Below are 15,834 nucleotides of genomic sequence, written 5' to 3' on the forward strand. Positions count from 1 at the left end.
ATTTTTGATTTTGTGTCCGTCCTTGGAAGCATCACTGACATATTAGTGACAAAACTAGGGGTAAGTGCTTCTGGGAGTTTGGACAAAGTGACACACGTCGCTTGTTTTTCTTATGACACTGGTTTGGTGGACTCAAAGGAAACATCAGCCTTGTTGTCAGTGATGAAACCAGTGTTTTGATAGATCTTTGCTTTTGGTTAGAAAGTGAGTAGATCCGTCGTTCTAACCCCCTAAAGCCACCAGGGATGCAAAAAGTTTCTGGGCTGATTTTTCTTTTAGGTCAGTTAGTTGACATCTGTAAACCAGTGTCCATCGCATCTTGTAGACACACACACACTCAGAGGTGCTGTTGAAAAGGAAGAACTGCAGAGGGAAACATCTCGTCCCACATGGTACAGTGACCCCATGTGGTCTCCTGCAAAAAACACAATTAGTCATTTTTGCTCTTTGACCTAATTTCCTGACTCCAGATTGAGCCAGACTCGCTGTTTCCTGCTGTGGTAGGGTCATATTCACCACAGGAGAGGGACCAATCCAATCTGACTTGTATGTATGAATATCGGTTTGTTTGGCATGGTGGGCCACCGCGTGTAAATGTCACCAGGGTTTTGAACCGATCCTTTAACAAACATGATTCAGTAGTTAATTGCACCCTCAATATGACCTGTGTGTGTCTATATGATGCTGATTCATTATTCCGTGGAGGATTTTGTTCTAAAAAAATCTAAATTTGTGGGGGGGACCCTATTTCCACCACAAATCCTTCAAATGTCTCTGTGTGGAGTGAAACCTGTCACCTAATGTGACCCTGGATTGGTGTGACTTTATTTTTGTTCTATATGCGTGTGTCAGTTTGTTTCATTTCATACATATGAGATGAATGTGATCAGTGAAATAAGAATCCGTATGATTCAGCAGCGACGTCAGCCCCTCTCTGTTGTCCAGCTTTCATTCGTTGACCTTTAAACCAAACAGTGATCTGAGCCACACATGTGACTTCTTAATAAACCTCTCTGCCTTGTTCTGAAGTCTCACTCACACTGGATTAGCTGTAACTGTGCTAATCACTGTGTTTTCAGATGATTATCGACAGCCTCCGGCCGATGTGGAGGGAACTAAGTGAGCTTCTCAGCTCTGTGACATTAACTGACATGTTTTCAGCTGATTATTTCAGACGTCCAATCGATTACCTGTCTGCTCGTTGTCGGCGTGCAGCGGCGAACCTGCTGCTCCAGGACATTTGCACCAAGTTTGCAGGTTGCTCGGTTGCACAGTTGCCTTTCGGAAAGAAAAAGGTTTTTTTTACGGCACTGAAATCAGAACCAATATCTTCCTGATGATACTCGTCTCTTCGAGTTTTACTCAGCTGATTGACAGACGCAACAATCCAAGTTTTTGTCTCCACACTTTAATCAGAGCAAATTCTCTTAAATCCAAACTGGAACGGCCCTCAGTGCATTCCCAGGGGTGAAAACATAACCTCATCGGCGGAGGTGATAACTTGAGTCCGTTTTCAGATACGAACTCCGGAGAATGTCCACACAATCGGAATTGGAGATTGGATCGGATTTCTAACAGCTGATCTAAATTCTGATCATCTCTATGCAGGCACCACAGGGGGGCTGAACCACCTGACGTCGCTCACTAACTGTTGTTGTTGTTGTTGTTGTTGTTGTTGTTGACTTGAAGTTGTGTTTCACTGCCTTTTATGACGACGCCCATAATGATTCCGTCTTCCTCTTCTATCTCTTTACATGCTTTCTTTAAACCTCTCTACTTTGTTGGCCCCTCCCCCTCCTCCTCCTCCTCTGATAAAATCCATCCAATCAAAATGCACTATGAAATCCTTCATCGTGTTTTCTCCATCCGTGCTGCGCCATGACATGTGGTGGTGGTGCTGTGATGATGATGATGATGATGATGATGATGATGAATATAATGATGGTGATGGTGTGCGTTTTGCCCCCCTCCCCCGCCCAATAAAACACCAAATCTCACCCACTCCCCAAAACAAATCACAATGTGCTACAACTTACCACAAAAAAAACACCACCTCCTCCCCATTCATCCTTCTACATCTTCGCACATGTAGAATCTGGTTGGTTTGTAATTTATCTCTCAAAGCTTTATGCTGCATCCTCATTGGTCATGTGTACCCCCTCCCTCCCCAAACCCCCCAATCACCCACTCCCCCAGATCTTAACCTTTGACCCCAGTGCATGCGCTTCTCTGGATGACGACCTTTAAAATTCCTTGATTTGACGACAGAGCGAGAGGCTCATTATTAGTGTAAGACAATGTTTACGTTTTGATCATATTTAGTTCCCTAGAAAAGTAGAAAATCATTTGTTTATTTCATGCGCAGTAAAAAATATTATAATTATTTATGTTTAGATGCGTAAAACAAATTCCTGGTCGCAGTAATTCCTCCCAAAATTGTCAGGGGTCTGAGCTACGAGGAGGGATTTGCAGTTATCGAGGTGACTTCAGGTTTAACTCTGAGTTTTCAGTCCTACGAAGCTGCTTCACTTGTTAAATCACCATGGTAACTTATTCTGAAACTGCTCTAGAGCAAAACCTGGCCATGACCAAACTACTGGCCAATCAGATCACTGGGAAACCGGAGTCATCGATCTACAGGATCCTGACAGGGACAAAAATAGTTTAGAAATAATAAATAGCTGGAATAGTTTAACCATTTCTAGACTTTTCATGTGTCCGGTTTTAAAACAGAGCTTCTAACCAACGGAGGGAAAGTTTATCACAATGTTTTAATGCATCATAACTATTTTAGCTTCATTTGAATTCAACAAAGATTCTTTGATTTTGAAAGTTAGTTTGAAAGTTTCTAAATAAAACCGCTCACACTCTTAGTGCTACTAAATAAGTGAATGTGTGAATCAGAGTTTATGATTTGTGCTCGGCACCCACTGCCCCCTGCTGGTCTGCATGTAGGCCAGTTTTTACCATGAAGAAAGTATGCTGCCATGCCAGTCCAAGCCATGCCAAGCCATGCCAAGTCAAGCCATGCCATGCCTGCACTGAGGCTGATTGCTACTTCCTCCTTTTTCCTCTCCCTCCCCTTCCTCCTCATGCTCCTCTACCCGCCTTGCCTGTCAACCAAAAAACACCAGGTTCTCACCAGGGAGAGTTCGGCTGTTTTATATTTAAAAATAAATAAAATCCAAAACTGGGGGTCAAAAAAATAAAGATTTTTACGAGGCTACTAAACTGGATTCCAGCTCCAAGAATCATATATTTGGATTTTAATAGTGACCTGTTTTTATCCTCGTAACATGAGGGTATTTGAAAGTTCACCAAACACATGCACACACATATATATCATTTTCGTGCAGTACAGGAATCAGAAACTTTCAACGCTGCATTTTAAATAGTCAGCGAAAGAATAATAAATGTGCAAAGGTTTGACTGAAGGTGAACGTCAGTGATTCATGGAGCTGAATCCCAGTTTGAACTGGTTTTGACAAATATTTTAAACAATATTTGGAAGAATCATAAGTGAAACGAGACCCCAAGCCATGCTCTTATCTCCAAAAGAACGTGTGCGTGTGCGTGTGTGTGTGTGTGTGTGTGTGTGTGTGTGTGTGTGTGTGTGTGTGTGTGTGTGTGTGGTTGACAGGCACAGTGCACTGTGCTCCATCTTGTGTGGCCTGCTTGCCCCCCCCCCCTCAGAGATCAGTGCATTTGGTTCTCCTAAAGAAGCGTCCTGCTGTACCAGATTGGATGATGACCTTTAGACTCTTTGACTTATAATTTTCCTTATTTCCTTCTTTTTTCTTTTTCTTTGTCTTTTGACCTTTTCTCTCATTTAAACTTGTATCTTCTCCTCAGTGTCATTATGTTTTCAGTTGTGGTTTATTTGGTTTTGGCCCCCCCCCCCCTTTCTCTCTCTGTCCTCTCCTTCCTCCGCTGTTGTTTTTGTTTTTTGTGTTTAGCAGAGGGAGGTTGTGCAGGTTTGTTGTGTTTTGTGAAACTGATTTTCATCCCTTGGTCTCTGCTGTAGGATAATTTCATCAACCTGAGCTTCCTGAGGCTGTTCAGGGCAGCTCGCCTCATCAAGCTGCTGCGACAGGGAGAAACCATCCGCATCCTGCTGTGGACCTTTGTCCAGTCCTTCAAGGTCTTCACATGTTGACACAACGCACATACACAGGTTCAATCCCGGCTCAGTTCACGCCTCTGACGAACATTTCTTCTTCTGCTCTGGTAGGCTCTGCCGTATGTGTGTCTGCTCATCGCCATGCTCTTCTTCATCTACGCCATTATCGGCATGCAGGTGAGCTCTGACAACCAACCAGGGTTGATCTTTATTCCTCCACGCTTCAAATTTCCTTGGACTCAAGGATGAACTGATTACATTGGGGTGTTCAAAGGTCAGAGGTCAAGGTCGTTGTGACTCTTGGAAACACAACAGCTCAGAAACACCTTTTATTTTATTCCCTGGTCTTATTTGACTTATTCCTGTTTCAAGCATGTAAAGCTCTTTGTAACTGTATTTTGAAAAAATAGCCTAGAAATAAAGTTTGTTATTATTTGTTTGTTATTAATGTAAAAGTAAAACATCAGCAATAAAAGTCCAGTTTTCAAAATTAATCCAAGTAAGAACAATAATAATGTTAGCGGTTGTAACTAACTTTTTTAAATAGTGTTAGTTGGTAGTTGCATGTTTTGTCTTAAATCTGCAGCGTAACTAAAGGTTTGCAGTTTGATAATTTGAATAAATTTGATGATAAAGTTTGATAAATTATTAAAATTTTAAATGGTACTTTTAAAAAGTAGAGTTTCAGTAAATGTGCCTGCAGATTCAAAAAGTCAAATGAAGCTCAACACCTCATGAGCTCCTGGTGTAACTTTGTGTGTGTGTGTGTGTGTGTGTGTGTGTGTGTGTGTGTGTGTGTGTGTGTGTGTGTGTGTGTGTGTGTGTGTGTGTGTGTGTAGTTGTTTGGTAACCTGGCACTGGAGCACGAGGAGGGAGAAAGTGCCATCAATGAGCACAATAACTTCAGAACCTTCATCATGGCCCTCATGCTGCTGTTCAGGTGAGTCCTCCCACTTCTTCTTCAGTCTCTCGCTTTACAATCCGCTCTTCGTGCTTCTGTCTTCTTGACCTCTCTGCGTGTCCCCCCGTGCAGGAGCGCGACTGGCGAGGCGTGGCATGAGATCATGTTGGCTTGTCTGGGCGGTAAAGAGTGCGACAAGGCCTCAGGAAACACGGAGCCAGAGTGTGGCAGCACCTTCGCCTACACCTACTTTGTCTCCTTCATCTTCCTCTGCTCCTTCCTGGTGAGAAACACACACAGAAAACGAAAGGTTTCAACCAGTTGAAAAAACAGACAAACATGAACACCTCTTGTAAACTGGATCAACATTAATTGTTAATGGGAGAAAAGTTCCATTGTTGCAGTAATAACAATAAAGAAAATACATTTTATTCGTGTAGCGCTTAACAAGGAAACTCAAAGACACATTACAAAGGATTTAAGGAGAATAAAGAGAATGACTAAAATACACACAACAGGTAAAAACATAACTTTGTCACATATTGGAAGCAGTTCTGTTTCGCAGTACTGCAGCTGGCCACAAGGGGGAAGATTGTTAGAAACACTTGCCATGTTAAGTTACATGTTAGAAATCATGTGTTTGTGCACTGCATGGAAAAAATGGATGTTGACTCTAAATCCTGAAAGTGAAGCCAATGCGGAAGTGCCTGAAACCTGTATTCTGTCGAATGACCAGCAGGGGACGACATCCTCTTTTATTTTCATGCACGTGTCATTGTTTGAACTTGACGAGAAAGACTTTGATGTGAGTGTGTGTTTGTTTGTCTTTGCTCCAGATGCTGAATCTGTTTGTGGCTGTGATCATGGACAACTTTGAGTACCTGACCAGAGACTCGTCGATCCTGGGGCCGCATCACCTGGACGAGTACGTAAGGATTTGGGCCGAGTACGACCCTGCCGCCTGGTGAGTAGCGAGCACGCAAACACACACTCTCTCATTTTCAAACACACACACACACACACACTTTAGAAATCCCACAGAACAACGCAAAGGCAGAAACACACAAGTGAAAACAGCAAATGCACAAACTTACCAACTACAGACATGTGTAGCATAAAACTGACTCAGACGTGTCTCCAGACTTTTGGACACTTTCATGCTGAATGTATCGTTACTCTTAACCCTTGACTTTCTCTCCCGTCCTGAAAACGGGGCAAAGCCGGGCGTCACGGTGCAACAGGAAGTGCGTCATGTGGTGACAGAAGTTAAACAGTGGGCCGGTTAAAACTGACACGTCTGAGAGAACGATCCAACTTTCTCCCTCTCTTTCTCGCTCTATGAACTTTCTTTCTCCAATTGCACTTTTGGTGCAGAGTTGAGATGAATGTAACCCTCTCCTCTTCCTCTTCTCCCCCTCTCTGAGGAGAGTGTGTGTGACTGAGCATGCATCTTCTTTTTCTTAGTGTAAATAAATGTACTCTCCTTTTCTACCTTTCCTCTCTCTCTCTCTCTCTCTCTCTCTCTCTCTCTCTCTCTCTCTGTGACCTGTGTGCTCCCTCTCCTAACCTTCCCTCCTTGTATTTTTCTTGCAGCGGGCGCATACATTATAAGGATATGTACAGTTTATTGAGAGTTATCTCCCCTCCCCTGGGCCTTGGCAAGAAATGCCCACATAGGGTGGCCTGCAAGGTTTGGACCAAACCCCTAAAGCACAAACTTTAACACAACCTGCTCGCCTTTAAGAGACTGGAATGAATGTCGCTCTTTATCACTTTTAGAACAAATTCTCTCCTACTTCAAACTTCATTTGGTTTGTTTCTGTTTGGGTTTGCATTATCCAGTTGTTTTAATCTCATTTCACCATTGAATCATTTAGTTTTCTTCGGGGAGGGGGTTTCTGTTGTATTTGCATTCTGTCATGACAATGAGAATGTTTGGGACAATGCAGAAATGCACACACACACAATCTTGTACACGCACACACACACACTGGTAGTGGTGTGTGAAGCATGAAGTGGTGCACTGCACTCGCTGCTGTCTCCTGACTGAACGCTGGGGAAGTTACACTGATGTGTTCACTTTTAATTCACTGCGATGTAAACACCAGAGTCTGGACTCTTTTCTTTCTGCTTGCTTTCTAATTTTTGCCTGGGCAGCGAACAGTCGAGCACTGTGCATCGTTCTTGTTTGGGGTTGGGTGAGGGGTGAGGGGTGAGGGGTGGGGGGTGGGGGAGACAAACGCTGTGAGGGCTCGCTCTGAAACCCGTCACCGCGCTGACCGCCATTGCTGTTCTGCAGCCATGTGTCACGGAGGCTCCAGAGTCTGCAGACTTTGACTCATGTAACTGATTCCTCCGGAGCTGCTCAGTCCCACCAGGTGATATTTATTTATCTTATTCGCACATGATAAATATTGTGTGCACAAGTTAATTTAATAAAAATTAATATACGTCTCTAACGAGAGAAATCAAGTTTTATTCACATAATGAACTTCTTGCTGCTCCTCAACAGGAATCATTGGCTGCACATACGTTAACTTGTTCACACGAGGTAATTATTGAATCATCAAATTTATATTTTGTCCGCAAAAGATATTTATCCTGCGCGAAGTAGTTAATATGATGAATAAATTTCACCTGTTGGGACATTAGAGGCTCCACAGACTCTGCTGATTCTTGTGCCTCCATGGTTTGTGAAAAACTGAGCTCAGCGATATACGTACGATTTAAGCTTCAAATTTGTAGTTTCCACATCTGACTCTAGAATCTTATTCCATATAAAGATAAAACATCCCATGCTGAGTAGCGTTGTTCCTGAATATCGACAGCAAAAGTCAGATCAAAAAAGAAAATCCTGCGCATCCTGACTTTCAGGATTCAAGGAATGAAACTAATGCTGTAGGCCCGTTGCAAGCTCTTCATGAAGACTGCACACAACAGTGCACAATAAAATGTGTCTTAAGTCTAAAACAAGCAACTACAAAAACTAATTTCTGCAAAATCAATTCAGATATAAAACTAAGTCAACCCGATATACTGTCGTTAAATAAAGCTGTTCCTAATTACATTGACATTACTTTTCCTGTGTGCATTCGTTATGAAAGCAGTGAGCTTGTGTTGCGTCAACAAACCTTTAGTGGAAAACGCCTTAACGACTAAAATGATACGACCAGACAGCCCCTGTTTGTGGCTCTGAGGAAGTTAAAGGGTAGGGTGTGTGTGCTTGTGTGTGAGCCTGTGTGTGTGTGTGCGCGCGTGTGTGTGCGTGTGTGTGTGCGCGTGTGTGTGTGTGGTTTGGGCCAGGGGCTCTGGACATATAAAGGTCTTGTGTCCACCAGGTTCTGTTCCTCTTAAATGTTGACAGATGCTCGTGGGAAGAATCATTGTTCTTCACATCTGCGTTTGTAAAGACCTTTTTTAAGCTGCTGCAGGTTTTGGCTTCAAGAAAAGAAAAGGCTAAAGGTTCAGTGTGTAGAATTCAGTGACATCTAGTGGTGAAGTTGCATGTTGCAGCTGAATACCCCCCACCCTCCCCTTCCAAACATGAAAGCGTCTGTCTCCCGATGCAAATATAAAGTATTTAAATGTTTCTACCCTTTATATTTCTACCCTTTCACCTAAATCTTACACACTGAGCCTTTAAAGGGTCAGATCACCTACATCACAACAACCTCGGAATCAACACACACACACACACACACACACACACACACACACACACACACACACACACACACACACACACACGTTACACAATTGAAGTAGCGCCCTAATTCCTGTTTATAGTGACATTTATAGATTATGCTGAGAAATACTGTTTCTCTGAGTCATATCCATCTGTTATCTATACTTTAGCCAACCCCAGCTGACACGAGGGGTCGGGGAACCGCAGGGCCGAGCAAACTGCTTTCAGACATGCACGTAGACACGGGAAGAACATGCAAACTCCGTATCATAGAATCATATCCCGTTATCAAACAGCCCGAAACCATCAGAGTGACATTTTCTGTGACGTGGCTGAACTGACCTTCTCAAAGCCAAAACCTACAGGAGCTGTCGGGGAACCAGGATCAGTGAGGTCTCCTGGGAACATCTGGGCAGCTGTGAGGTCCCTGGTGGACACGCAGCCTCAGTTACAGACTGCATTGACTTGTCACTGTGACACCGACCTCTGCAGCGGTGCTTTTCTTTGCCTGCCAGAAGCTCCGCTGCCACTTCTATACGAGCGGCGAAAGAGGGCGAAGACCAAAAAACAAACAAATCCCCTTTTCACCTCGCATAGAACGGCATCTGAACAACTAACTAAACTAAATAACCCCTCCTCCTCCAGCCCTCCCCTTCTCCCCCAGCCTCTCTCCCCCTCTCCTTCCCTCTCCTCTCCCGTACTTTATGACAAACCAGAGTAGAAGCCACGAAAAACACAACCCCCCCCCCTCGTTCTCTCTCTTTCTCTCTGTCTCTCACCACAGCAACCACATGTCCACAGCGATCAAAACAATAACCTCTGTGTATTTGTTCCCTCCCCCTCTTCCTTTCCTTTGTCGCTTTCTTTCTGTTTTCCCCCTCGTGTCTCCCCCCTGAAACACACCTCTGTGCGTCTGCGTCCTCCCTCTCCCTCGACCCTCACTGTTTTTCCTTTCTTTCGTTGTCACGTCGTCCTTCTTCGTTTGTCCTGTCTGTTGTGTGTGTGTGTGTGTGTGTGTGTGTGTGTGTCGTGCGGTGGCGTGCGGTGTGTGAATGTGTGTGTGTGTGTGTGTGTGTGTGTGACCTGTGTGTGTTTGTGGCCACCCCAGCGGCCGGATCAGTTACACAGACATGTATCAGATGCTAAGACACATGTGTCCGCCGCTAGGCCTTGGGAAGAGGTGTCCCGCCCGGGTCGCCTATAAGGTAGACTCGCCCCCCACCTTACCCCTCCACCACGACCACTCCCACCTCCTTCTCCTCGCTCCTCTCTCCCATCATCCTTTTCCCCCCCCCCCCACCCCTCTCCCCTCCCATCTCCGTCCTCAGACCTCCCCATCGCTGGGGAGGAGAACCTCTCCTCTCTCACCTGTTGAAACCCACCTCCCCGAGTCTCTCCTCCTCCTCCTCCTCCTCCATCCCTTCCCTCCTCCTCCCAGCGGTGTTCTCCTCATTGTCTGTTAGTGGTGGTTGTGGTGGTGGTGGTGAGCGCTGTCCTCTCTTCTCTCTCTCCGACCGCGGGGATGGAGGGATGGGCTTTTTTTTTTGTCATCGTGCAGTGAAGTGAAGTGATAGTGGAGTGGTAGTCAGTCCTCTTTTCTTTTTTCCTTTTCCTCCCGTCAGGCCGCAGGAGTGAGGGAACAGAGGAGGCTTTGCCAGTCCCTCTGCAACCTGCACGGACGCATGCACGCACACAAACACACACCAGAAAACCAGCGATGGAGCATAAATCTGACTCTTTGAAAGAAAGAACTCTTCTTTCGAATTATTTGAAATGATATTTGCATATTTTCATATCTTCTAGAATAAGTGCACGAACTATGAAGTAAACTTCCATGGTAATCATGTCTATGCAGCCTGATTTGTTTAAGAGTTGTTATAAATAAAATATACACAAAATTTTAGTGCAAAAAACTAATATTATAAATAAAACCTAATATTCGGCCACATTTTCTCAATATTTGCGACATGATTATTTTCAGTACATTATAAACATCCTGCAAATAATGCCAATGACCGCAGGTGATTAACTTTGTGACCACTACTTAGATAATAATAAACACACTTTACACAAGTCGTTGTTTCTCAGTTTTAATCATAAATAATTTATCTATTACCTCAAACAAAGATTTTTTCATTCAGGCTTATTTTCACACCGTGCGACTCTTTGCTTACGATGCAGGTACAGAAGGAACGGCAAGGGTTTCTGTCTTCAGTCCTCTGAGTCTCTTATTCCTGTGGATGGCACTTTAGTGCACACATACACACATGAACACACATATATACACGCTGTGCACACAACAACATAATAATGCAAAGCAAAATGAGTAGGAAGGAAGTTCTGGCCCTCAAGTTTTTTTTTGACACCCAAGGAAACGTCAGCGTCTCTTTGTGCCTCAGACCACCAGGGTTTGGATTTGAATCGAGCATTTCCGCATTCGCTGTCCCATTTTGTCTCTCTCAGTATAAACTCTTCTCTCTCTTTCATTCTCTCTCTCATTGACATCCAGATTCACCAGGGATAATAAAAAGATAAAGTGCTTCAGGGAAGAACAAATTGTTTCTGTGATTTTGCATTAAGGCTAAGAGGCTCTGAAAAGTAGCATCACAATGAGGAGTGTGAAGTGTGAAGTGCATGAGCTGCCACAATGAGCTACTTGAGCTAACTTATCTCGTCACTGGATATAAAAGATGTATCATTGGATCTCAACTTTTCAGAAGTACGGCTGAAAGGTGTTTGGTACCATCTCAGTTTTATGAAGGATACTTCATCCAAAGTCTGTAAGAAAAAATAGACATGACATACATGAAAAAGTGGAAAGTTAAAATATAAAGTCCAATCTTGAGGCAGCAGTCTCTTCAAACAAACCAGTCGGACCCAAGCATGCAGGCTTGATTCTCAGAGATCCTTTGATCAACATGAATCAATCAAATTAATGTAACCAGCACCAATTCTATAAATGTATAACATCCTTACACTTATTCTGTATGATGCCTTTGATCAAATATTGCAAACACTGAACCTGGATGTCAGTCGCTCATTCACTCCTGTCTCTCTGATTTGTTTTTATCTTTTTCTTCCTACTTTTACTTTTCTTTTCTCTCCACTGTCTTTTTCTACTTCTTGCGCCTTTTACGAGTTTTCGTTGTTATGCCTCCGAGCCAGTGACACCCAGTAAACATACGTACATACCGACGTTGGTATGTTGTCCAGATTTGGCACAAAAGGTCACGGTGGCCTCACTAAATATTTTTGGGGCTTAAACATGAGTCTGGATTAATAAATGTATGTAAACTGAAAATGCACCGGTTGGTGGAGGCATACAAGCGAAGGGCGCTAATTCTTTTTCTTCTTTTCAAAGTTTTTTAACTTCTCTCTCTCGCTCTCTCTGTCATTCCTCTGTCCTTCCTCTGTCCTTCCACCTGTGTGTCCGCGAATCAGCTCATCTTCACTCCTTCACAGAATCCCTGGTCCGTCTCTTCTCACCCTCTCCTTTCTGTTCCCTCTTTTTCTTCCTCTCCAGAATGTCAACTTGTCTCGGCAGTGCCCCCCCCCACCCCATCACATACTTCAGCCATCACAGCCTTCCAGTATTCATTGATCGAGTTTCGCAGAAAGACAAAGTCTGTTAATTAAAGACCTTTAGAGATGTCCTCTTGTTTCGTGTCGGAATAGACTGATTACTAGATTGCTCTTAATGTCTCGGTAAGGTTCTCGATCTTCCCTTTAGTGGACGCTCACCCTTAGTGGAAAAAGCAGTTTTGCTAACAAAGCATCGCGTGGTTTACGAACTCGACCTCTTCTCAGTAAACTTATGTCAGTGTTGTTTCTAGTCCTCGTCTTTATCTCTTGTCTTGTTCTGTAATTTCCAGCCTCTCTTCTCTCTTTTCTTTCTATCTACACACAAATCACACTCAAATTTCTCTCTGTTACTTCCGACTGAAACACGTCCTCCTGAATCCACTTTTACTCTTTCAGTGTTTTCCACGATCCTCCTCTCCCTCCTCATCCCCTTTTTATCTGTAACTACATCTCATGATCAAGCTTAGCTTCACCGAGTTTAAGTCAACTAACTGCTGTCCCTGCCATGTGTCCCCTTCGATAGACCCCCTCCCCTTACCCTACAGTACTACAACTACTACAACTACTACTACTACTACTACTACTACAAAGTCTGGTTGATCCAAAACAAAAAAACAGGCCGAACATCAATCATCTCTTTTTGATCTTCTCTATGATTTTTTTTCTTCTTTCAGGGAATGCCACAACTCTACTCCTTTCTAACTCTGAGTCCCCCTTAAGACACTGCACCCGTTTGGCATTGAGAGAGATCTTGACCTGATATGAAATATTACCATCGGTGTCCAATTTGACTCTGATTAAAGGAACCATGATTGTAAAAAATATAGAGAGCAAACTAAAACAAATCAATCAGTAGGATCAATCCAATTAGATTGAGGATACTCTCTTTGCGCGGATGCACGGCTGCTTGTATTGTGAAAGTGGGTTTTGAGGGAAATTGGGGGGGTGGTAGTGGGATGGGTAGGTGGGAAGAGTTGGGGCTTAGATAGTGGGAGTGAAGTGACGGCATGCTGCATGCTCTGTGTCTGGGTTTGTGGGATTTTATTTCTAGCGGGTGTGTTGTCGCATGCAATCCCCCGCACTCTCTGTCGCACGGCTCTCGAGCCTGCCTGTCTGCTGCCTGCCGAGCGCTGTGGATGTTGGCCGATGCCCTCTGCCTGCCGCACACTCGGCTCTGGGCATGCCCGACACTCGCACACACTCAGGAACACACGAGCACGTACACACAACCCCACCGCCATCATACAACGTGCTTGCCATCGTGAGTGCCCAACGCTCATGTTCGTCGGTAAATCCGATGGATGCCAGGATAGAAACGGCAAGCGGCCCCAGGTGGCCCAGCTTGTTTTGTTCTATCTGCAGGTTTCTCCATTGGTTTTACTTGGTATAGACATGTAAAGACAGGGAACCTCCTAACAGGTGGGGGGAGCTCTATAGCAGATGCCTCAGTTAAATTAAACAGCAGTCTCCTGAAAAAAATAGCAGAATTACACCAGTGATACTGTTATTGTTCCCCAGTCGACCTATTTTGTGGACTCCAATTAAGTACCCTTAATTGGAGTCAGTGCAAATAATTGTGTGTAAGTAGGTGGGGAGGGATGTTGGGGTTGGTGGGGGAGGGTCGGTGTATGTGTACTGTTATATACATCTATATCTATATGTGTGTAACCACAGAGATGTGTAAATGCGCCAGAGCATTCACACATTTAGGGAACATGGGCACAGGTTGGGTCGGAAGCCATTTTGGCTCTGATTGTTCTTCCTTGTGGTTCTTGGCTCTCACAGTTGCTTAGCAGCAGATGGCCCCTCATTGGATAGCTGTGCTGTCATGTAGAGTATCACTGGCAAGAAAAAAAAAATGAAAAAAACAGGAGACGCAGGAACTCGTCTTTCTTTCCTCAAGCAAATGCTCTCGCACTAATAAAATGATCCAAGTGTGCAGCAGATTTAACACACAATCGCACAACAGTCACTTAATCTCACACACATTTGACAGAGAACATTAAAAAGCCAAGAGCTGATATTCCCTGACTTGACGAATTAGGCTGCGTTCATCAGATCTGAATAAGTAATTACTATAGTGAGGCTCAGTCGCTCTTGTCTAAACCCTAATCTGTCTCAGGGAATATCGAATAAAACCTGGACAAATCCAAGTCCACTTCTAATTGGCTGTTGTCTATGGAGCTCTCTCAACCCCGTCCCCTAAAACCCCCCAACCCGCTCCCCACTCCCCGGAGATTCAGGCACTCCGCCCTTTTAGCAAGGACGCATCCCCTTCTCATCCTCTCATCCCGACTGGCTCTCCACAGAGGCTGCTGCGCATGGATCTGCCGGTCGCAGACGACAACACGGTGCATTTTAACTCCACCCTCATGGCTCTGATCAGGACCGCACTGGATATAAAGATCGCCAAGGGTACGACTCAAAGTACTATCACCCCTTTACTCTTTCATCTGTTCATCTTTCCTGTCTGATGTTCCCGGGTGTTTCCTGGGTCATTCACAAGTATTATCATATGGTTGTTTCCCTGCTTTTATTCAAGTCGTCTTTCAGTTGTAGAGCCGGACTTGTTGATTTCACGTTCAGTCTTTGTAAAGCTTTCCCTCAAATAGCCTGTGCTTGTGCTCAAACTGTGCGCTTGCTCTCAGATTTCCTTCCCTCCACATTCAGCTCTTCTCCTCGTGCTCAGGCTGATTCTGTGCACTTCTTCTGTCCGTCAAAATTACCAACCAATAGAATGCCAGGTGTAATGTTGACAATTTAATTTGTCAACACTTCACCTGGCATTCCATTGGCTGACAGAAAAGAATCCAAGAGCAGACATTTCACGTGTGCACAAAAGCAACGTGAGCGTGAGAATAGGTGACACCGAAGCAAGACTGAGCACAAGCAGAGCAAGACTGAGCACAAGCAGCAGCTGTTTGAGGGAAAGTTTTACAAACTCGGAAATTGAAATCAACAAGTCCTGCTCTCAAACCGAAAGACCACGCTCTTAATTAAAGAGAGGAGAAAAAAAAAACATGTGATGACCTTTAAAATTCTGTCGTTCTCTCTTCAAAAAGGAATGTTTTTCATTATTGTTGACAAAATAATAATATTATGACACTAACACATTACTTTTTTTGGGGGGGGGTTTGTATGTGCATATGTGTGAATGGTTAAATATATTTCTTTTGGGACTTTGTGCCATTGTGCATCCCTTTTGGTCCGCACCTTCTGTGCCCTGTTTCTATGTGTGTGGGATGTTTGCATATGTGCGGATGTATGTGTTGTGTGTGTGTGTGTGTGTGTGTGTGTGTGTGTGTGTGTGTGTGTGTGTGTGTGTGTGTGTGTGTGTGTGTGTGTGTGTGTGTGTGTGTGTGTTTGTGTGTGTGTGTGTGTGTGGGGGGCACTCTGGGTCGCTGTGGGGGGGTTGCCCAGGGGGTGCAGACAAGCACCAGATGGATGCCGAGCTGAGAAAGGAGATGATGGCAATTTGGCCGAACTTATCGCAGAAGACTCTGGACCTGCTGGTGACGCCGCACAAGGGTAAGTTGAAGGAAGGTG

General features: G+C 44.3%; 1 protein-coding gene across 1 annotated transcript in view; it reads left to right on the forward strand.

Moving 5' to 3' along the window:
- cacna1ab (calcium channel, voltage-dependent, P/Q type, alpha 1A subunit, b) overlaps positions 1 to 15,834 on the forward strand; it is a 128,259-nt gene that overhangs the window by 87,529 nt on the left and 24,896 nt on the right. The window contains exons 33-41 of the mRNA XM_047341552.1: positions 1 to 60; positions 4,025 to 4,141; positions 4,232 to 4,297; positions 4,960 to 5,060; positions 5,154 to 5,304; positions 5,858 to 5,985; positions 9,815 to 9,911; positions 14,598 to 14,715; positions 15,709 to 15,816. The exon at positions 1 to 60 is cut by the window's left edge and continues 24 nt beyond it. Of these exons, the coding sequence (XP_047197508.1) occupies positions 1 to 60; positions 4,025 to 4,141; positions 4,232 to 4,297; positions 4,960 to 5,060; positions 5,154 to 5,304; positions 5,858 to 5,985; positions 9,815 to 9,911; positions 14,598 to 14,715; positions 15,709 to 15,816 (946 nt within the window). The remainder of the gene's footprint in view (positions 61 to 4,024; positions 4,142 to 4,231; positions 4,298 to 4,959; positions 5,061 to 5,153; positions 5,305 to 5,857; positions 5,986 to 9,814; positions 9,912 to 14,597; positions 14,716 to 15,708; positions 15,817 to 15,834) is intronic.

The sequence above is a fragment of the Hippoglossus stenolepis genome, chromosome 2, assembly GCF_022539355.2.
Source record: "Hippoglossus stenolepis isolate QCI-W04-F060 chromosome 2, HSTE1.2, whole genome shotgun sequence".
Taxonomy (NCBI): domain Eukaryota; kingdom Metazoa; phylum Chordata; class Actinopteri; order Pleuronectiformes; family Pleuronectidae; genus Hippoglossus; species Hippoglossus stenolepis.